At 37.1% G+C, this 22,577-nt stretch overlaps 1 protein-coding gene across 1 annotated transcript in view; it reads right to left on the minus strand.

Moving 5' to 3' along the window:
- Positions 1 to 2,578: 2,578 nt before the first annotated feature.
- The window catches only part of RPE65 (retinal pigment epithelium-specific protein 65kDa), a 21,707-nt gene continuing 1,708 nt past the window's right edge, over positions 2,579 to 22,577 (minus strand). The window contains exons 3-14 of the mRNA XM_010844136.1: positions 21,539 to 21,689; positions 19,962 to 20,069; positions 19,717 to 19,858; positions 15,046 to 15,193; positions 13,580 to 13,661; positions 13,209 to 13,341; positions 12,965 to 13,104; positions 12,160 to 12,289; positions 5,890 to 6,004; positions 5,697 to 5,791; positions 5,476 to 5,587; positions 2,579 to 4,181 (exon numbers count right to left, since the gene is read on the minus strand). Coding sequence (XP_010842438.1) covers positions 4,030 to 4,181; positions 5,476 to 5,587; positions 5,697 to 5,791; positions 5,890 to 6,004; positions 12,160 to 12,289; positions 12,965 to 13,104; positions 13,209 to 13,341; positions 13,580 to 13,661; positions 15,046 to 15,193; positions 19,717 to 19,858; positions 19,962 to 20,069; positions 21,539 to 21,689 — 1,508 coding nt within the window. The 3' untranslated portion in view covers positions 2,579 to 4,029. The remainder of the gene's footprint in view (positions 4,182 to 5,475; positions 5,588 to 5,696; positions 5,792 to 5,889; positions 6,005 to 12,159; positions 12,290 to 12,964; positions 13,105 to 13,208; positions 13,342 to 13,579; positions 13,662 to 15,045; positions 15,194 to 19,716; positions 19,859 to 19,961; positions 20,070 to 21,538; positions 21,690 to 22,577) is intronic.

Here is a 22,577-nt window from a genome sequence, read left to right on the forward strand (position 1 = left end):
AGGTTACAGCTTTACCTACTAAGTTAAAAACAAGAGTCTCAAACAGAGATTCTCTAACTTTCTTGCTTCACAAAACCTTTACTGTCAGAATTACTTTTTATGGCACACTAAAAGAAATACATAAAACCTTTGCTTATTACATAGATAAGTCCAAGAGACACAATAGACATCTTTGTTCTAATAGCTTAGTAACATTTGGACTTTGCATAACTTCTCAAACTTTGGAATCAGATTGGACATGGTCATTATCACTTTGTATTCCACATTAATTTTTTCATGTAACATATTTTCACAGAAATCAATGGAAAGTGGTTTTTAAAAATGTCATCAAAAGGAATGTAGTGATCTAATGTTGAAATTGTGAACTACCTCAAGGTAGGAGTGCTCAACACATGTGAGCTCAACACGGTGCTCAACACATACATTGGTATTTGGAATCAGATTTTCATTCTGTGTGGAAAGTTGACCAAGTTATTTAACTTTATTGAGCTTTACTTTCTTCACCTGCAAAATAGCATTATCAAAACTATATATTTAAAGACTAATTAGTGGAATCCCTGGCATAATATATACTTGGTAGTTGGTTACTATTATTCAAGGAGCATTTGACCCACTATCAATAGTAGGAGTTACTAAATTGTCAAAGATTTTATTTGCTCCCAGCTTTCCCTGGTGGCTCAGATGGTAAAGCATCTGCCCGCAATGCTGGAGACCCAGGTTCTGTCCTTGGGTCAGGAAAATCCCCTGCAGAAGGAAATGGCAACCCACTTGAGTATTCGTGCCTGGGAAATCCCATGGACTGAGGAACCTAGTGGGCTACAGTCCATGGGGTCGCAAAGAGTTGGACACGACTGAGCAACTTCACTCACTTCACTTTGATGACTGAGTAGTATGATAGTGGTTGTATTTGAAATAAATTTTAAATTAATAGAAATATTTTAGAAAGCATCAGAAACCAAATTTTTAATGGAAGGACTGATAGGCTTAGATTTCAGTTTAAGTTTTGTGACTATTAGAAAAGTTACTTGACCTCCCTTTCCTGATCTTTAAAATGGTGAAGATAGTATCATGGTGGGTATAATATTCGGAGTAATTTCCACCTTTCTGTAAAAGTAAAAGGCACTCAATGAGTATAAGTTTCTTCTTCTCCTGTCTTTCAGAGATTGTTTTCCCATTGAGACTGATTTGGTATTCCCTAAGGGATCCTTTAGGAGACATTTTCTCTTAATCCTAATCATTGATCACTCTTATGTGTTTACAGAAGAAAGCACTGCACTTTATTCTTCAGCCAGATTGTAGATGATAGAATAAAACGGCCACAGAATTCTTGGAAGGTAGGCTGGCTTTGCTGCCTGTTGATCTTTTTTTGGTTTAGAATATAGTATAGGAACTCTAAAAAGCAGAGCCATTACTTTATCAACAAAAGTCCATATAGTCAAAACTATGGTTTTTCCAGTAGTCATGTGTGGATATGAGAGTTGGACCATAAAGAAAGCTGAGCACCAAAGAAGTGATGCTTTTGAATTGTGGTGTTGGAGAAGACTCTTAAGAGTTCCTTGAGGAAAACAAGGAGATCAAGCCAGTCAATCCTAAAGAAAATAAGTCCTGAATATTCATTGGAAGGACTGATACTGAAGCCGAAACTCCAATACTTTGGCCACCTGATACAAAGAACTGACTCATTGGAAAAGACCCTGATGCTGGGAAAGATTGAAGGCTAGAGAATGGGATGACAGAGGATGAGATGCTTGGATAACATCACTGACTCGATGGACATAAGTTTGAGCAAGCTCCGGGAGTTGGTGATGGACAGGGAAGCCTGGCATGCTGCAGTCCATGGGGTCCGAAGAGTCAGACATGAGTGAGCGACTGAACTGAATTGACTGATAGGAACTCTGTCTAGATTGTCATGAGGCAATTATCAGCTACTAATTACTTTTTTTATATTCTCAAAGATGTTATTATTTCTCCTGTGCTATGACAAATAGGGTGTTGAAATGGAAGAAAGCTGACTTCAAACAACTTATTTTAAAAGTAGCTACTTACTAATAGGTTTGTTTATCTTAATTTGAATTTTCCCATTAAAACATATTTATTTGTTTTTGGATGGGACATGATTCTCTAGATTCCTCCAGATGAATACCTTTGATTCTTAGAAATCAGGTTACCTAATTTTTTCAATCTGAATTTCTGAGTTAATCCTTCCTGCTTGACTTAAATCTCCCTTATCCTAATTTAAGTTTTTAAAACTCATGTTCTATCTTTGCACTTGTAAAGCAGCTCCTAAGCCTTTTTGGTATAATATCAGCAATGATTATATATTCAATCCAATTGGTGAAAAGGTATTGACAGAATGTTCCTTTAGTCAGATGTGCCTCTCTCCCTTCTTAACACTGTGGCTATCTCCACAGAGCATAGAGCTCAAAGTGGGATCTTCCAACTGGAGAAGCAGGCACAAAGAACTGCCAGACTTTCCTGTGGAAAAGGAATGGGAAGAAGGCAGGGGCTGATTGGCAAGTGTGGGAAGTGACAGTATTAGGAATTCTCTTAAATTTAGAGACTTAAATAAGCACAAAACTAGGTAATTATTCAGTAATTTATTTTTTGCATTTTTAAAATAAATGTATGAATAGCTTTCTTTGTGGAATTAAGTTCACGTGCCACATCTAGAGACAAAATCCAGCAGATTGATGTTTATCTACAGTCACATATTCCATGTTATTTTATGGCATTTTTCTTTTTTTTTTTTTTGAGATATCTAGGTTTACCTAGGAATTACTCCCAAAGAAATAATGATTACATTAAAAAGCCACACATGGGAAATGATGGAAAAGACCAGTAGTTGTGCTTAGATGAGCTCTGTATGATTTTACTTTATAATTTCTGTTTTTTGCAATTTTAGATTTTCTTTGAAAAGTATATTTTAATGAGTACTTATAATCTTAAAAAATGAGTTTGCATTTTATCTAAATAAAGAAATCAAATGGATGCATCAAGTACCCAAGTCAGTCTGTTCCTTCAAGCTGTTTTTACTTAGTCAAACAGGATTAAGATATAGAATAAAAATTTTTGTCAATCTTCATTTTTTTTTGCAACATGTATCTCAGAAAAGAATAATTTTAAAAACAAAAGTGCTTAAACTATATTCATATCTGAACATTAATGACAGTATTTTCTATTTTCTCATTTTCTCTTCAGTCAGGTGCACAGTGCTTATGTAATTAAGCAGAAGAGGCAACAAAGTATAACCCCCCCATACACATTATTATCCCCATAATCTGATTTTAAACAGCAATTATGTTTGTAAGTATTTTATGCTATTTAAAAAAAATAGTCACTACTATATGTAATTGCTTTTATGTTATATAAGTTTCTAATAGATAATGTAATCTCTGAGAAGTTATTTGGTTGACAGCCCTCAGTGACTTAGAAACAGGCTTCCTTACTGTGAAATCAGAAATAGTAATAATTGCCTATATTAAATGGAAATATTAAAGTTTAAACCATGAGAATCTTTGAATAATAATACATATGTGCATACAATTACAATGATTGTCTTAGATCAAAGTCCCTGGTTTGAGAAAAAGTTTGATTTGACATTTAGTAACTAAGCCTTTTTCCAAGATGCTGCCTTGACACAGCAAAGCTATATACATATCAGCTGTAGAGGACTTTGGCTTTTAAATGTTAAAAAGTAATAGGAGCAGATGGGTGCCTAAAATACACTTTTATAATAGGAATGAAAAACAGTTTAATAAATTCACATTCATTTTCTATTTGATTGTAAATATATAAAGAGTTTTTAGTTATGATGTGCCTGTCTCACGAAGTACGATTATCTAAATAAGCACTTTTTAAAAAGGAATTCCTTACTCAACTCTGTGCTTTCTGTAAAATACTGCAAAACGGTGTGCATCTGCAAGTTAAAACCCTTATAGACAGCAGGCTAAAGCTAAACAGAATTTGATTGCAGACCTAACTACGTTTCTCTGTGTTTTGTCACCAGAAACATGTCATGCTAGAATGTGCTCAGGATTTTTTGAACAGTCCATGAAAGGTGACGGGGATGTTAATCTCCACTTCAGCCCTGGCAACTTCACTCAAGTCCTTGGCATTCAGAATCAGAAGATAAGCAGGCTTTTGTCCTGCCCCAGGGCTCACCACCACACTCAGAACTACACCTGTTAATGAGAAGTTAATAAGGCAGTGTTGAATTAAAAAAAAAAAAAAAAAGCCCAGAGCCATAGATTAAATATCATTGAACTAATACAGGAGACATTACACTCAGAAATAAAGAAAAACAGATGACCTGATAGCTTGTTCTGACTCTTCTGCCACCTGGCTGTGTGGCAACCATGAAAGTGAAAGTGTTAGTTACTCAATCATGTCTGACTGTGACCCCATGGACTGTAGGCAGCCAGGTTCCTCTGTCCATGGAATTCTCCAAGCAAGAGTTCTCTCCTGCATTGCAGGCAGATTCTCTACCGCCTGAGTCACCAACAAAGCCCATGGCAACCATGAGAGGGATGTTAAATTTTCAAGTCCCCTAGACTATAAGCTCCAGGAAGGGAGTGATAGTGTCTTTCTTGCCCACCATTGTATCCTGATAGCCTACCACAATGGTTAGAACACAGTAAATATTCATTGAATTCTTATTTAATGAATGTTTCTGTGTTTTTCTTTGTGTCATAAGATTTAACACCTGCTCTATTTACTGCAAAAAATGTTGTGACAATCAAATGAAACATATATTAAAGATTTTCAAAACAGTAAGGTACATTATTTCTACAATTTCCAAGACCTAGCTTGGATGCTTACTTCCATCAAACAAAATAGGAACAAACTTTTTGCAGTTTTGACTGGATGCACTGCAAATGTAAAATCACTTAGTGTAAAACGGCTCTAAAACTCTTTATTCTATTCATTTCTCTGTGGTCTCCCATATTTTAATCCCAGAGAGTATCACCTACCCCGCTGTCCCAGCTTTGTAGTTGAGTGTATCTGAATTGCTGTTTTATCGACTGTTGCTCTGGATCCCCTTCTAGCCTCAGCTTACTAAAATGAAAAACTAGAACCAGAATCTCAAAGCCTCATTCTCTTGGATCAGTTAGAATATTCAGTTTCTCTCCTTAGAACCCTATTTCTTTTCAGAAATGTATTTGGACTGGAAAGGCAAAACCTAGATAGCATGCTGCTCCTTCTTCCTTCTCGCCTCCATCTAGAGCAGATACTGATATTCCATTGTGACACCCGATGGTGCTCTAAGCATTTTTCCAACAGTACCTAATGAAACCTGACCATAAGATAAAACTTATTTTCAAACACATTTACATTCTTTAGTGCTGTCCTATTCAATAGCAGGAAGGATTATTTCTGAACATTTGGAAATAATCAACATAACTCCTCTCCTAGTGAATTAACTATATGAACTCCAATGAGAAGAGAGGGTTCAGACACATCTATTACTCTCATTACCGTCATCTTCCTCCAAGGCATCTGGGTGAGAAACAAAGATAGGTTCTGAGGGGTATGAATCAGGCTCTTGCCATACCCAGGTTTCTTTAGTTTTGACGTTCAGCTTACAGAGCTGCTTATAAGAAAGAAAAATTAGTCAATAAATTAGTCAGTCAATATGCTTTACTTGACTTACATATGATTCAAGTACTGTTCGAATATTAGGAAGAGGGATTAATTACCCTGTCTGGAACAAAGTGATTCAAGCCAAGTCCATATGCATATGTGTAAGGTTTCCCACCATACTTCTGGTAATTGATTTGAGGAAACTCAAATGCTACAAAATAAAATACACGCTTAGGAAAACTCAGTTACTCTCTCTGAGTGGAACATTTTGTTCTCTCACATGTGAAGTTTTTTCCTATACCATCTCACCTTGGCGAGGCCCTGAAAAGAGAACCTCAGGTTCCAGCCAGATGGTCTCGTCACTGCACAGAATTGCAGTGGCAGTTGTGTTGGGGAGTGTGACTAAATTCTTGCCTGTGTCAGCCTAAGAAAGAGGATAACAGAAACCTCAGTGAGCAAGGAATAAAAATCAAGCAGCTGTGAGAACAGTTTCCAAGTTTAGTTTCCTGAGTTCTTCATTTCTTAAGTCAACATGTAGAAGAATCAGTACAGAAAACTCTAGAAGGGCAAGACCAAGAACACAACTGGGAAAGCTGCCCATGTCCATGTCAGTCACTGACTGTGTATCACTGGGAAAGTCAGTGATATATAAAAGAAATATAACCTCGTAGGCCCTTAGTCTTCTCATCTGTGAAATGAGACTGACCTCAAAGAACATATAGGGCCCTGAGGATGTGGCTCTGGAAAAAGAAGTATTTTGCTTCACAGTAACAAAGACTTCAACCTCTAGGTATCCATACAATGTTTATCTCCTTTAAAGTTAGCTATATTTTGATTTTATTGGAAAAATATCATATCCTTATGTTGTCAAAAAAGAAAACAAATGAAAAAACTACTGGACCTGATGTTTTCTAAGATCTCTTGATACCGAAATTTCCCCCACGTCATTTTTCAGATTATATTATGAAAGGAATGAATATCATGAGCTCTTCAAAGAACATATGCATTTAGTTTTGCATTAAATACCCGAATACATGGTTTGTACTAGACTCTATTCTGGGCACTTGTGATATTTCAGAGAACAGAGTTCCTATTGTTATGAAGTTTACATTCTAATTTGGAAAACTATAAATATAGATAAAGTGTTTAGTATATCATGAATGTGGAGAGAAAAACAGAGCAGAATATGGGGGATCAGAAGTGTGACAGGTAAGTGATTTATAATTTTAGTAGGTAGTCAGGATGGGCTTCATTGATAAGGTGATATTTGGGGTAAAACTTGTATGAGATGAAGGAAGCAATGTAGATATCTGGGGAACAGCATTTAAGCAGAGAGAACAAATTGCAAACTCGTGAGGCAGGAGTGTTGTCAAGTGTGGTTGAAGAGCATTAAGGAGACCAGGTTGGCTGTGCTGAGCTGGGGGGAGAACACAGGAGAGGAAGGTAGAAGGGTATAATGGGGTCAGACTGGTTAGAGCCTGATGGGTCATTGTGAGGACTTGGGTTTTTCCTGTGAGCAAGAGATGAGCAGAAGAGTTTGCAAGGCTATCATTTATTTTTAAAAGAATCAGTCTGGCTGTTCTGTCAAGATCCCTTTAAGAATAGGGGATATGCAGGTGTGAAATCAGGGAAACCAGTCTGTCTTGTAGTAGTCTAGTCAAAAGAAAACAATGGTTCAAACTGGGCTAGTAGCACTGAAGTTAGTGAGGAATGGAAGGCAGAGCAGAGGATTTCCTGATAGATAAGATACTGGATAGGGAACAGGCATGAAATTAAGTGAGAAGTCAAGGATGGCTCCAGGTTTTTGGGCCCAAATAGTTAAAAGTTGGAGTTGTCACAATAAAGATGGGGATTACTGAAGGAGGGATAAATTTTTTTGTAGGGGAAGAGAAGAAGTTTGAGTTTTGTCTTATTAAACTTGAGATATTTACTGAACATCAAAATAAAGACAGCATTGGCAATAACATATAAGAATCTTGAGTTAAGAGGAAGTTGGAAGTGGAAGTGCAGGTTGCTTTAAGGCATGAGTCTTTACAAAGGAGTGAAAGTACAAATAGAAGCAGGACAAAGGGCTGAGTCCTGGTGCCCTCCAACATTAAAGGGGCCACAAGACAGGAAAGAAGGGATAAATGAAGGGGCAAGAAGAGTCAAGAGAAGGATTTTATAAGAAGGCAAAATAACAGCATGATATGCATGAGTTAATGACAAATATATGACAGAGTGGGAGAGTTGTAGAATAATGTCCTGGAGTTGGTGAGGAAGGATGGGAAACACTAGTTCTGAATAAGATGATGGATAATTCAGTATGAGTACAGATGCTGGTGGGTGGGTAGATGTGGTGGCAGGAGTCTACATTCTTTTCTGATTTCTTTCATTTGTTTCAGTAAAAGAGGAAACAGAGTCATTAATTGAGTATGAGTGTGGAGGTGGGATGTGTTAGAAGTTTGAGAGAGGAGGGTGTGAAATACTTAACTAGGAAAATGAAGTTGGGAAATGTTGCAGTAAGGTTTGTGGTCAATGGGCCAATTAACACAATTGTGTATTTTTAGCACTTAATTTGAGCCTTAGAGGTATAAGCATGGAGTGGGTGGAGAGTTGAATTTAACTAAGATTTATGACTTTGACAAATAAATTCTATAAAGTAAGAAAGTGGCAAGAGAAATGAGGATCTACTCAACGGGGTGATTACAATGATCATGAAATTTTACCTGAATAAGGAGGTAAGATAAGTCTTCAGAGGAGTGAGAGATGGTGAGCAGGTTCAATAGATTGGAGGTTCTGGTGGGAATTGTAATAGGGTTGGTAATCTTGAAAGGTAAGTCAGAATGTGTCCTGTATGAACCAAGGTTATGATAGAAGCACAGTCAAAGGTAATAGCAAGGTCAATTGTATGACTTGGGAAGTGAGTGGCTGAGTCAGAATGGAAGACAGATGGATCAGTGGAAGATGTCAAAGAACTGAGGCCAGGCTGTTGGAAGAATCATCTATGATGTGTATACTGAAATCACTGATTGTTGGAAGTAGATCAGGGAGGGGAGTGTGACACTGAGCCAAAAGAAGAGGGAGTGGTGATTAGTATGTGAAAACAATAATGAAGGGTTATATATATATATATATATATATATATATATGTACACATACCACTTGGGTATATAATTAGTTGAAGTGAGATTTGAAATTGAAAGATTTTAAGGGTGGGCAGAAGGATCAGTGGTTTGGAAGCAGCAAAGTGGAACAAGTGTTCCAACTCCAGGCCCAGTGGTACAAGGGCTGGGGGAGAAACTGCTACCCCTGGAAACTGCTGCTGAAGAGACCAGTGTCCTAGAGAGTATCAGATTTTTTTGGTAAAAGAGATAAGATGGAAGGAACCTTCTGAGCAGAGGATAGATGGAATTTTTCTGGTGATGTACAATGAACTAAAAGGAAATAGTGAAAGATTTTCAGAATTGGGAAGAGAGAGGAGGTGAGGAATGGATCTTGTAAGATTCCGTGAAGTGTGACCTCGAGGCTCTTCGTGGTGATGTTGGGAAGCAGAGAGCAGCATGTATGTATATATACATATTGATATATGACTACCTAAAGGTGGCAAAATAAAGAAAATTTTATATATGTCTCTCTCTCTCTCTCCATATAGAAGACCTGGAAGTAACAATTGATCCAACATAGTGAGTCCTTATGATCTGTAGCATTGTATGAATTAAGAAAAAAAAATTAGTTCAAATGTTGATGTTGAACACATTACTTATGGGACTGTAACTTTAATGATTTTACTCTGTTGTATCTTATTTTTTCTATTATTAAATTCAGGCTTTTTAATGTAAGAGATCTGTAACATCATCTTTGCTTTCCAAACCAGCACCTTCTTTTCACTCTCCCTCTCACTATTTTTTTTTTTTAAACAGATGTGTTTATCCTCTGATACTGCAAACTCACGTCTGACAGTCTATCCTATTGCTATATCTGCATATACATAAAAGAACATACATACAAAGTTATTCCTTGTGACATTATCTGTTACAGTCAAAAAATGGAAATGACTCTGTTGCTCAGCAGTGAGGGACTGCAGCATATTGGTAAAAAAGAACACTGTGTGGTTGAAGAAAGTAAGATCTTCAATATATATTTTAAAATGAAAATAAGCAAGGAATAAAAATGTGGATATAGAAAGTTACTTTTTGTGTAAAAAGTGGGAATAATAATTCTATATGTTGACATTTTTTTATATTTTCATAAACAAACAAATGCAAAGGAAAGACATTAAAAGTTACACATAGAAGTGAAGAGGAATGGTATGGAATGGATGCAGACAGTGGTTGGAGTGACACTTTCAGTGCAAACTTTTTTAGATCATTTTGATTTTCTGACTAATTAAATGCACTGCCTATTCAAAAATAAGAAAGATATATTTAAAAATATCACCATTATTTCAATCACTAAACCTGAAGCTTTAGTCATCTTATACTCTTTCCCTTCCTTAGCCCCTCCTTCAATTTGTTTATCTCTTCTTTCTCTAATTTATGATCTAGTTTTCTCTTTATTGCCAAACTTTAAAAGTACAGGCTATAGTAATTGCTATCACATTGTCACTGTGGCTTGAAACCTGATTTCTGCCTCTCTCCCTATTCTCCTGGAGGTCACTAAATCTGGGTTTTGGCTCTTTTTTTAGCTTCATTTTTTCCAGCTTGCCTATATGTAGCAGTGGACATCAATGAAGCCCTCTCTTGCTTTGTCAATGTGGCATTTTCCTCTCTTAATTGTAACTAGGACCCTTTAGTGATTTTTTTTTCTTTCTTTTTATGATTCCTCTTTTCCTACCACTTTCTGTACATGGGTGTTTCCCCAACTTATGTGCTTGGCTATCTTTTCTTTCAACATTTTCTGGCTGTCAAGTTCCTCATTTTTTAAAATCAACAAATTTGTAAATTTCTTTTAGAATACTTACTTCAAAGTATGAACTTTTGCTGCTAGCAATGTCTATCCTCATATATTTTATCATCATTTTAATGCCAATAACTGTTAGCTCTAGATGATCAACAACATCTTCATGAAGATATCTGATAGGCTTTCATGTGGAAGTGCAGGTCCTTGTGACACAAAGCAGGGTTAGAAGAAAAGAGCTAATAGTTATTGGCATTGAAATGATGATCAAATATATGAGGATAGACATTGCTAGCAGCAAAAGTTCATACTTCTTTGTTGTTGATGAGAATTATAATGAATATTATTTAACAGTTTATGTGGGGGACTATATTCAGAGATTGATATATATCACCTCATTTATTGATCACAAAAATCCTGTATGGTGGATATAGATAAAGAAAATGAAATAAAAGTGTTAGTTGCTCAGTTGTGTACAACTCTTTTGCGACCTCATGAACCGTAGCCTGTTGGGCTCCTTTGTCCGTGGGATTCTCCAGGCAAGAATAATGGAGTGGGTGGCCATTTCCTTCTCCAGGGTATTTTCCCAATCCAGGGGTTGAACTTGAGTCTCCTGCATTGCAGGCAAATTCTGAGCCACCAGGAAAGTCCATAAAGAAAGGGGATGTGAAAAGACTAAATGTCTTGCCCCAAATCACACACTAGAAAGCTGGAAGCCCCGGTCAACCTGGGTTTGTCTTCCAGTCAGCCCTTTTACTCATTATTACCCTTTCCTCCTAGTTCTACAGTTCATGTTTATCTCCAAATCTGCTCTGCCTATTGCAGTTCCTATTTCCAAAGGTATCAACACTCTAGACACATAGGGTTTTGCATGTCTAAGACTTAATTCATTCTGCCATCCAGTCAAATGTAGGATCCTTTTTTATTCTAGCTGTAGGAACACTCACTTTTGTCTTTCTGTTGCTACTACCACTACCCTTTTCTGGCACCTGAGTAATTTAAATTGTCTCCAGTCTCAGGTCCCTATCTTTCTCCTTCACTTCCAATACTACTTACACATGACACAGCCTTATTTTAGAAAATCAAAACAGCAAATGACCTAGTTATTATTTAGTCCCATTTATTTAGGTTTCAGAGCAGGCAACTGAACTTTGGGGTAACTTGCTCATTGAGAGACTTGCTCAGGGAGGCTGGACATTTAGCAGGAGAGACAACTAGAAGAGTCAGTACACTTGATACCCAGTTCACTAACTCTGAATATGTCTTTCTTCTACTCAAAATCCTTAATACCCTACGACCGGTCAAATAAAACACAAACATTTTAGCCTAGCCTAAAAGCCTTCAAAGATTACCAACCTATTGTTTTAAGTTATTTTCGCTCACTTATCCCACTGTTTTTGTTTATGTTCTAACCAGTTGGATTGCAATCAGTTTTTTGTTGTTTGTTTTTTAGCAATCAGTTTTAAAAGGATTTTGAAAAAAAAAACCAGTTTTCACTTTGACTCTGTCATAACTGGATTTTGCTAAGTCATGAGCTTCAGTTTCACTTATAAAATGAGGGGAATTGAATTTGCTAATTTTTAAAGTCCCTTCCAGTTCAGAAATTTTGAGCCTTTATGTATAAACACACAGCAGGAGAAAAAGTCCTGAGAAAAATGAAACATTCTTGTTATATCTGAAATCTTTGTAGAGGGTGTTTACCTTGTCAATATTCAAAGGAAGTACGTATCTCCTAACTTCAGGCTGAGGAGCCTTTCTGGCATTTTTTTTCACCTCTTCCCAGTTCTCACGTAAATTGGCTAAATATAAATAATTATAAACAAATTCAAATCTGCAAAAATAAGAAGTCAAATGTGAGGACAGACAATTAAAATAATTTTAGAGACATGATGCATGTCTTTTAAAAGCAGAAATGCCTGTCTCTTCTTTAGTCTTCAATCTAGAAACTCCTAAAGACTCAGGTATACTGGAACCACTTCTGCCCACTCTGGGTAGAGAAAAGAGTCCTGCTTCATGGATATGTTTAAATAACAGCAGCCTTTGAAACTTTCTGCTCTGTTTCTCTATCACCATTCTGTCTGTGTCTTTAGGGGCTACTGTCTCTTTTAGTGACTTGCTGTTCTGAAGAAAGTATGTCTATCTTTTTTTAAAAAAATCAAACCCAGAGTAGATGCAGTTTAAGGCTCCTCAAAGGATCTTGTTAAATTTGAGGGAAATTAAGTTTAAGTTCATTCATCAAGTCATAGAATCTTTTATTTTTAGGTCTGTTTCATGGACCTGAGCACTTTTCAATCATTAACCATGGTTGTGAGGTTCAGTTTGTGTTTCTGATTACCTAAACTCCCTACAGCTTTTTCAATCATATTTTGTGACTTAAGCATGCTTTTAAAATATATAATTCAGATTAAATGTTGAAAGCAGTATCTCCAAAACAAACAAACAAACAAACCTGATTTCCAGGACCAATTGGAGATGTAACATTTATTCATTCAATGTGCTCTCTTACCCTTTCCAGCAACAGAGATCCACAATCAGAAACTCATGGTCTTCATAGGTATTGATGTGATGAAAAAGGTTAAAAGGAGAGGTCCTGTATTTATTATTGATATACTTTTTTCTTTTTTTGTCAGCAATATGAAGCCAAACCTAAAAGTGAGAATATTTTGATGCATTTAAAAAGAAAAAAAGTATGCATTATGAAACACATATTCTTTGGAATCATAAACCTGACAAATAAATGTAAGACTTACCCCCATGGTTTCATTGGATTCAAAACAATCCATGTAATTGGCTCCCCAAAGACTCCATGAAGAAAGAAACTTGAACAGATTAATTTTGACTGGTGTCTCCACAAAAACAATATAGTTGGGAGTCAAACCAAAACTGTTCAGAAACAGAAATAAATTTGTGAGTGGGAAGGGTTGATGCTCAAACCACAGAGAAATATGTACACATGAGGTATGCTCAGTTATATGAATCAACAGTGCCTACATGAAATTAATTACATTTAAATTTAGGTTTCTGCAAGAAAATGTCATGATCAGGACTGGTATCAAAGGTAGGCAAAGCAGATCTTTAAACTTGAGTTTTCCTGAAGATTCATAGCAGGCCTTCGAGTTACCTATGGACGTAAGATGGCTTGAATCGGTCACTGCAGGGGAATTGTACAACGATCTCTGACTTGCTTATTGGATCTTCCTTGTCTGAAATAAAGTGGTTTTAAAAGGCTGTGGAACAGCCTCTTTTTTTAAATACAAAGCATTTAGAACAGCTTATGCGAGCAAAGAAATACATTTTCAGATCTTGATTTTTTAAAGAGTTTATTTCCATTTTCTCAGTCACTGGCATTTCTGAGGGAAATTTCATGTGGAGCTGCAATCACCCAGGAAAATCCAAATAGCAGCAGATTTGGAAAGTGCACTCAAACAGTGTGTGGTAGATAGAGTATAGTGGAGTCACATCTTACTAACTGGAGGTGGGTTCTAAGTCAAGGGAGTAAGGCAAAACTTTAGTATGGTCAAAGTGACTTTTACAATCTCTTAAATTAGCCGTAAAGTTATGGAATATGTGGTTTTGTTGTTTGTGGGTGCTAAGTCCCTTCAGTCATGTCCGATTTTGTGCAGTCCTATGGACTGTAGCCCATAAAGCTCCTCTGTCCATGGGATTATCCAGGCAAGAATACTGGAGTGGGTTGTCAGACCCAGGGATCGAACCCCTGTCTCTTATGTCTCCTGCATTGGCATATACCACTAGCACCACCTGAGAAGCCCTTTTGGTGTCAATAGCCCTATACAATAATTCTTAAGCACATTAAAGTTTATTTGCTACTAAGGCAGTGTCTTTAAACCTTAGTGTACACCAGAAATACATAAAGAGTTTCTGAAAATACTGAGCATGGGCCCACCCTCAGAGTTACTCATTCAGTCTACCTTAGGTGGGGCTTGAGATTTGTATTTCTAACAGGTTTCCAGGTGATGCTGCTGGTCCAGGATCTAAACTTCACAAATTATACTAAGCAAAAACTAAATAAAAATCCATATATACTCAAATAATTCTATTAACAAGATCAATATCAAATTTCTGACAATGAATGGAGGATGAATGAAGAATTCTAAAGAGTACTCTTCTGTTTTAGCATTCTTTCTCTATAGTCTACGTATGAGTTAAAAGGTTTTGTTTGGGAATTAAATACATATAAAATACTAAATACACTTTCATATACATACATATGTTTGTTTGAAAACTTAATTTTGTCTGGCACATGGATAAATGCTCAATAACTATTTGCTTGATTTGAATCTAAATTTTATATGATCGAAGTCACATATACACTATATCTTTGAAACACTGTAGAACAGAACATGGCCACATGCTTTTTGTATTTGCAATTTGTTATTTCCTACTATGGTGCTATTAGGTATTTGTTCCCTTGTAGGGTGAGGATGAGGATAGTTTTCTGAAAATCTGAAAGTAATTTAACAGTCCGTATAGTGCAGTCCTCATATTTCTGATCTGACATCTTGTATTTCCAGTAATTTTCTCACATTATAGATACTTGTTTTAGAAGAGTCAAAGTGGTAAACTGACCTGCTTGTAGTGGTGGGATCTTTACAATATTGTAGGCAATTGAAAAATTTTTCCCAAAGCAATTACCAATGTTGTAAACAGTCCCATCATTTTCAATGTGGGGGTGAGCAGTGGCTCCATTGACTGAGACATAGTTGCAAAGGTCAACCTATGGAAAGAAAAGAGATATCACCCATGTTAAGAGAAAAACTGTATTGCATCTTTGGTCCCTCAGTCTGACCTCACCACGACCATCTGCACCTTCACCCTAAGTGCACTTTCTCTTCCTTCTATCCCTCTGGGGTCCTACTTTCTTTCAAACCTGTGGAAGTTCCAACTTTAGTGCAGAGCTCTTCTCTGACCCCCACATTGACCCTTCATGCCTTTGAAATCTTCAAATTCTCTCTGACTGTGTTCTTCTGTTGATGTAGACAAAGCATTGCTCTGGTTGGTTATTTTCCTTTTGTACATACAAGCTGTCCTCAAACAGTGATAAATTTTAATCCTGAAATGTCTTTACATTTTCCTTATTGAATTACATTGAACTGCATGTTGATAGTTATTAATTTTCATTTTACAAAAATACAAATTTTGTATGATACAACCTAAATACCAAATCCAGTGTCTTACATGTAGATGAATTTGGAACTGAAATAAACCTCAGAATTCTAGTATAGAAAGTCTTAACCTAAATAGACTTCAGGGGAACCATGAATTCCTGGAATTAATGGAAACTTCTGAAGACAGGATTCAGTACTTTAGTTGAATTTGGATTCTCATAAAAAATTAAAAACCATAAATCTATCACAAATCTCTCAGTTTACATAAGGAGAACTTGAGGAATCATAGAGGTCAAGTGACTTGTCAAAAGATGCAGAGTACTAGAATTTCTGCTTGGGACCTACTCGGTAAAGATTTATTGAATAAATAATCCATGATTATATATTTATCTAATCAAAGTTCTTTCTCTTTGATTAAGAGAATATGTTTTAAAGCTTAGGGAGTTTTTAGCACTCATTTAAATATTAGGCAAGACATTCATTCATTCAGTCATTTGTCAAGTACTCATTGGGCTTCTATTATATGCCAGATGCTGTGTCAGTGTCTAGGAAAACAGAGATAGTCCTTACTTTTGAAAATTTCAGTATTGATTGACAGTATCCAATACTGTAGCCACATGTAGCAATTTAAATGTAAGTTAATCATAATTAGATAGAACTTCAAATTCAGTTCCTTAGTCACATTAGCCACATCCATGTATTCAACAGCACTTGGACAATGTAGATATAGAAATGTTGTCTACAAAGTTCCATTGACAGCACTGTACTAGACAACTGATTGGTTGAAGACTGAGAAAGGAGTACAGCAGGGCTGTCTGCTATCACCCTATATGCTGAGTATATCATGAGAAATACCAGGCTGATAAGTTACAAGCCGGAATTAAGATAGGTGGGAGAAACATCAACAACCTCAGATATGTGGATGATACCACTATAATGGTGGAAAGCAAAGAGGGACTAGAAAGCCTGTTGATGAGGGTGAAAGAGGAGAGTGAAAGAGCCAACTTAAGACTAAATATTAAAAAAAACTAAGATCATGGCATCTGGCCCCATTACTGCATGGCAAATAGAAGGGGAAAAGGTGGAAGTAGTGACGGATTTCTTCTTCTTGGGCTCCAAAATCACTGCAGACCATGACTATAGCCATGAAATCAGAAGACAATTGCTTCATGGCAGGAAAGAGATGACAGGCCTAGACAGTGTGTTGAAAAGCAGAAATGTGATTCTGCTGACAAAGGTCCGTATAGTCAAGGCTATGGTCTTCCCAGTGGTCACATACGGTTGTGAGAGCTGGACCATAAAGAAGGCAGAATGCCAAAGAATTGATGCCTTCAAACTGTGGTTTTGGAGAAGACTCCTGAAAGTCCTTTGGACAGCAAGGAGATCAAACCAGTCAATCTTAAGGGAGATCAACCCTGAATACTCACTGGAAGGACTGGTGCTGAAGCTGAAGCTCCAGTATTTTGCTTATCTGACATGAACAGATGACTCATTGGACAAGTCCCTGATTCTGGGAAAGATTGAGGGCAGAAAAGGGTGTCAGAGGATGAGATGGCTGGATAGCATCACTGATACAATGAACATGAACTTGGGCAAACTCTGGGGGATGGTGATGACAGGGAGGCCTGGCATGCTGCAGTCCATGGGGTTGTAAAGAGTCAGACATGACTGGGTGACTGAACAACAACACTAGAACGATGAGCTGGAATAAGTGTAGTAAGTGCAAAACCATATCTGTAAAGAAAAGCCATTTAACCCAAACTGGGAGATTAGGTAGGGCTTCCCAAGGGCGATGACTCCAACTCATGTTGAAAGATGAGTAAAAGTCAGTCAGATGCAGGATAACAATGTGTTCCAGGAAGCAGGAACCTTACTGTAAAGGCATAGAGTTGTAAATAGTGAATGCTGCTTGGGGAAGTCTAGTCATTCAGTATGGCTGTGGTGAGGAGCACACATGGAGAAGGAGAAATAAAAGTGGGCCAGCCACAAAGGTCTGTGTTTTAACTTTATCTTGGAAACTGTGGAATGGCACATTTATACTTGCATTTTAGAAAAAAATTGCTTCTACTGAATTAAGGAAGCTGTATTTAAGGGAATCAGTCTGGAGGCAAAGGTACTTGTTAGCAGGCTATTTCAGTCATGGTAAACAAATAAACAAACAAAAAAAACCCTCAAATTTTTAAAACTACATTTTTATATGAAGTTAGGGTATAGTGCTGCTCACAATGAAACCTGACTCCTAATAAAGTCTATTCCGGAGCCATACCATGAACTTCACACTTCCAATTAAATTACCATGGCAATCTGATACACTGTCAAAGTCAAAAGAGTAGTTTAGAAACTTAGTTTCAGAACTTCTGTAAATGATCTACACACACACTCATATGTGGTTACAAACATACATCTAAACCAAGAAAAAGCTGCTGAGAATATGTTAAACCTTAGTAAACAGTCTGTGGGATTATAAATCAGCCTGTAGTATTGAGACCCAGTGTTGTGACTACTTTCCTTTCTATTCCTATTACACTCAGTTTCTCCTTTTGGTCTTCGGTTCCACCAACTGGTCTCCTAGTTCTTTTGCCCTCCCATACAGCTTATGCATAGCTTCCAGATTAAATAACCTAAAGCTTTGCTTATACCACTTCTCTGAACAAAAACTTTCAGTAGTTTACCATCAACCAAACAACTTATTCAAAATTTTTGTCAATTATTCAAACTTCTGGTTTCACTCTACCCTTGACATGCCATGCTTTGAACATTAGTTTGCACCTAGAAGTGCTATTGTCCCCTAGTGGGGAAGTGGAAATGTTGGGGAGCATTTGGGGTTTGTGCAATGATTGAGGACATGTCTGGTGTTTAGTGGGTGAGACCAGGGATGTCAAACCTCTTCAATAGGTGAGACAGTCCCCATAATGATGAAGTGCCACTGGCCCAATGCCAATGCCACCTCCATTGAGAAATACTGCAATTCTAGCCAAAAAAAATTATTCTTTATTCTCCAGTTTCCCACCTATATTCATTTGGTCATGGTACTTCTTATATCTGAAATGCTCTTTTCCCAAATTCAATGAAGTTTTACCTTCCCTCTAATTTCTAACTCAAATACAATACTTTTAAACCTTCCTTGATCTGCCCCACTTCACACACCTCAACACTGCTAGAAGTAATCTTTATATGCACTTCCATAGAAGGTTTCCTTCTGTGAAAGGACTTACTATATTCTGTGTTCTATTATAGTTAAGTAATATATTAATTGATTTCTCCACCTAGCTGTTAAGTGTTCTGAAAGCAAGAATGATGCCTTGAAAACACTGGGATGACCCAGAGGGATGGTATGGGGAGGGAGGTAGGAGGGGGGTTCAGGATGGGGAACACGTGCACACCCGTGGCAGATTCATGTTGATGTATGGCAAAACCAATACAATATTGTAAAGTAATTAGCCTCCAATTAAAATAAATAAATTTATATTAAAAATAAAATAAAATAATTAAAAAATAAATTCACAAAGCAAAAAAAAAAAAAAGTAAACAGCTGCAACTTAATAAACATTGGTTGAAAATGTAGATCTGTCTTACTGAATGCTGCACTGAGACTGCCTCATATCTCAGCAAAATTTATCACTTTCTAATATTGCTCATGTGTTTCTTTATGCTTTTTCATTTAAGGTATGGCTTTTATTTCTAACAAGAAGTTCTATAAGAAGGTGTAAAATTGATGCAACACACTTTCTTAGAACCATGAATTTAATCTTTTCAATATTAAATGTGCCAGTTTCATGCTAGCCTATAAAAACCATGAAGAGCAGGGACTGTGTTGTCTTACTCACTGGTGTATCTTTTGCATCTAGCATACATTCTGGTACATGGAAGGGACTTAATACTTGTGTCACAAATAAATATGTTAGGCATTTTATACAGTTTTCCTCTAATTAACACAATAAATATTTAAAATTTCACAGATGAGAAGAAAAGTCTGCCTTATGTCACATAGCTAGTAGTTGATGACAAAGCAGGGATTTGAAACTTAATCTATCTGGCTCTCATATTCTTCCAAACAAAATGTATAGTATACTTAATTCTAAGGTACAAATTCTAAATTCCTAAGCAATATCTTTTGAGCACTGTGTCCTACCTGCTTAATTGTTTCCAAGGTCTCAGGATTAATCTTTGTAATGAAGTTGGTCTCTGTGCAGGCATAGTAATCTTCCCCCACTGGGTAGATATTAACAAGGGCATTGTCAGTAACCTCCACTCCTCGGAAGTAAGAAAAAAACCTGTAGAAGCAAATGGATTTTTTAGTCCAGTAACTTTCAAGCCATGAGAGAAAAATGGCTAATGTAAAATGTCTTTAATAACATGCAGTTGGGTTTCAGAAACCTGGAAAATATATTCTTGCAGGGATCTGGGAAAGCACAGGTGCCAAATTCTGTTATGACGATCCTTTTCTCAGTCATTGCCCGTACGTAAGCATCAGTGCGGATGAACCTGAAGGACATTGAGACATGGGAAAAGTCACAGAGAAGGGGAATTAGTGTAGTCCCTGGGGAGCATAGAAGGTCATTCATGTGCCCTTATCAAGAATCATAAATTCACAACATGAAGAATGAAGAGTTAAGTCACTTTCTTGGGGGTGACTGAAGGAGAAGAAGACAATGTGCCATGAGCTTCAACTATAAACTTCACAGTGACAGATGAGGAAATCAAGGCTCAGAGAAGCTGATGATTGGCATATATAGCCTGAGCCAGAAAATATGACTTTTCCATATAATATTATGCAGCCCCATGGATAGTTCAAATTGGGCCTCTGACTTCCTGTAGCCTATGACTCACCAGCCTACACTGAGCAGGGAGGTATAGAACATGGTGTGCTGAATTAGATTTCCTTCAATCTTACTTATATTCCTCTAGTGTTTTTCTTTAATTTAAAATTTTATTTTGCTACTTTTAAAAGTAGATATTTTTGAATCCAGTCTCTTACACAGGCAGACCTCCTTAACCATATCCCAGACTAGACAGCATACGTTGCCTAGGGTTTCTCATGTGGAGAGCCAATTAAAATTTGATTTTGTACTTTTGTGAAGAGGAAAAAGTACCAAGGTCTTTAGAAGGCATATAAAGGCTTTCTCTGACCTCCAAAATAAGCTTTCATAGCTAAATTTTTGCTTGACCTGATCTGTTTCTCTTCTAAAACAGTCCAAGTTATCCCAACTACTTCAAGACTCCATTTATTCTTGCTTTTGATGTCTCTTCAGAATGCCTGAAATCTGTGGTGATCAACAAAGCCACTAACAGGCCTGCATATTAAAACATAAAACAAAGTATTTATTGTGGTGCTAATGAGTCTTTGTAATGAAGTTGGAGTGATGGCTTAGGGCCTCAAGCCTTTTAGCAACCATCTCCTGTTTTTAGAAAACTTATTCCTGGTATTATTATGACATATTTGGTCCTTGCCTGCTCTGTGACACCCCCTCCCTCCTTCCCATTGGCCTTTCTGATTATAAAAAAGGAAAGAAATCAAGCAATCCATGGTCTAATAATAATAAAATGACTATTATTATTATTAAATGCTTCTGATGGACTAAGCACTGTGTTCTCATTTTATCCTTGTAATAAACTCTGAAGTAAATTCTTTTACTTCTCCCATTTTTATAGATGACAAAACAAAGAAGTAGAAGTTAACAACTTGCCAAAGGGCACCCACCTAGGCAAATGGTATCTAGGGCATATAGGATTTGATGCCAGGCATGTCAGAGCCCAAAGCCCTAGTTCTTTGCTGTTTCTCTATCCTGTCCTATAGGTCCCAGGTGTCCATGCAGACTCATGGCCCAGGAGGATTCTGAATGGAGGTGAATATAAAGTCTCCTCTTGGGTTCAGGAGGTTAAAAAGTACATGCAAGGAGGAGCTGAGCTAGGCCCCAACCCTAGGAAGGGGAGTGGAACCTAGTGTTCTTTACCTTCTGTGGTATGTGACATGTCCTTCTTTAAAGTCAAACTTGTGTAGGAGGGCTTGCCCATCAAACAGGTGGTAAAATGGTTCCGATCCAACCTCAAAGAGTCCTGGCCCACATCGAAGGAGACTGCCGGTTAGCCAGAGGGGGATCCTGCCTGTGAAGAAAGCGAGACACAGAATCTTGTTTCTTATACCTGCTCTGCTCACCCCTGGTAAGGAGCAGTAATTATATAAGCCATCTGGATGGGCAGCCTTTTACTTCTAAAGCTGGCAGTGATTTCCATTCCCAGCTCTTACGTAGGGTAGCTCTCAGCAAATGCCTGCTGGCTGACTCTCTTTTTTCTAGGCGACCAATGGTGGGAAATGTAGCAGCATCTCTGAGTTTAAACAAAAGGTTGGAAGGAGACAGGGAATAACATCTGGAATGGAAAGGGATTCTCCATCTAACAGATTTTCCCAGCTACCAATACATTTGCATTTTTACCATCTTACTTTTAAGAAAAATTTTCAAATTTTTTGATACAGGAGGAATGGATTAGAAGTAGAGATCAAGATACTAAAAAAAAGATGTGTCAATAGAACAAACCATTTCTGTGAAACAATAGGATACTGGCTTTTAAAATATAGAGCTAAATTCCTTTGAGAATATGGCTATTGTCCAGATAAAGGTCACCTTGCTGTAGCAGAAAGTACACAGGGCAGTCAGAGACCTGAATTCTGGTTCAGGATTTGCTGTGTGCTATCTCTGGGCCTCAGTGTCCTTCTCTGCAAAATGAGGGACACACAATAAAGGTTTTAAGGCCATTCAGTCTAAACAGGTTGTGCCCTTTGGTCCTTTGAAAGTATAGCATATGGCAGTATTTGTTTAATCCTTGTCAACTCTCCAACCCGACATGTATTATTTCATACAGCTCAGTTTCAGCAGTCCACTTTATACAGATTTATATTTCTGATAAAAATTTGAAAAGAAGACATGGCTCAGCTAAAAGACACACCATTAATTTGATTGCTAGCATCTAGACTGTTAACATCAGAATCTAGTT

Source organism: Bison bison, unplaced genomic scaffold (genome assembly GCF_000754665.1).
Source record: "Bison bison bison isolate TAMUID 2011002044 unplaced genomic scaffold, Bison_UMD1.0 scf7180017864195, whole genome shotgun sequence".
In the NCBI taxonomy this organism is placed as follows: domain Eukaryota; kingdom Metazoa; phylum Chordata; class Mammalia; order Artiodactyla; family Bovidae; genus Bison; species Bison bison.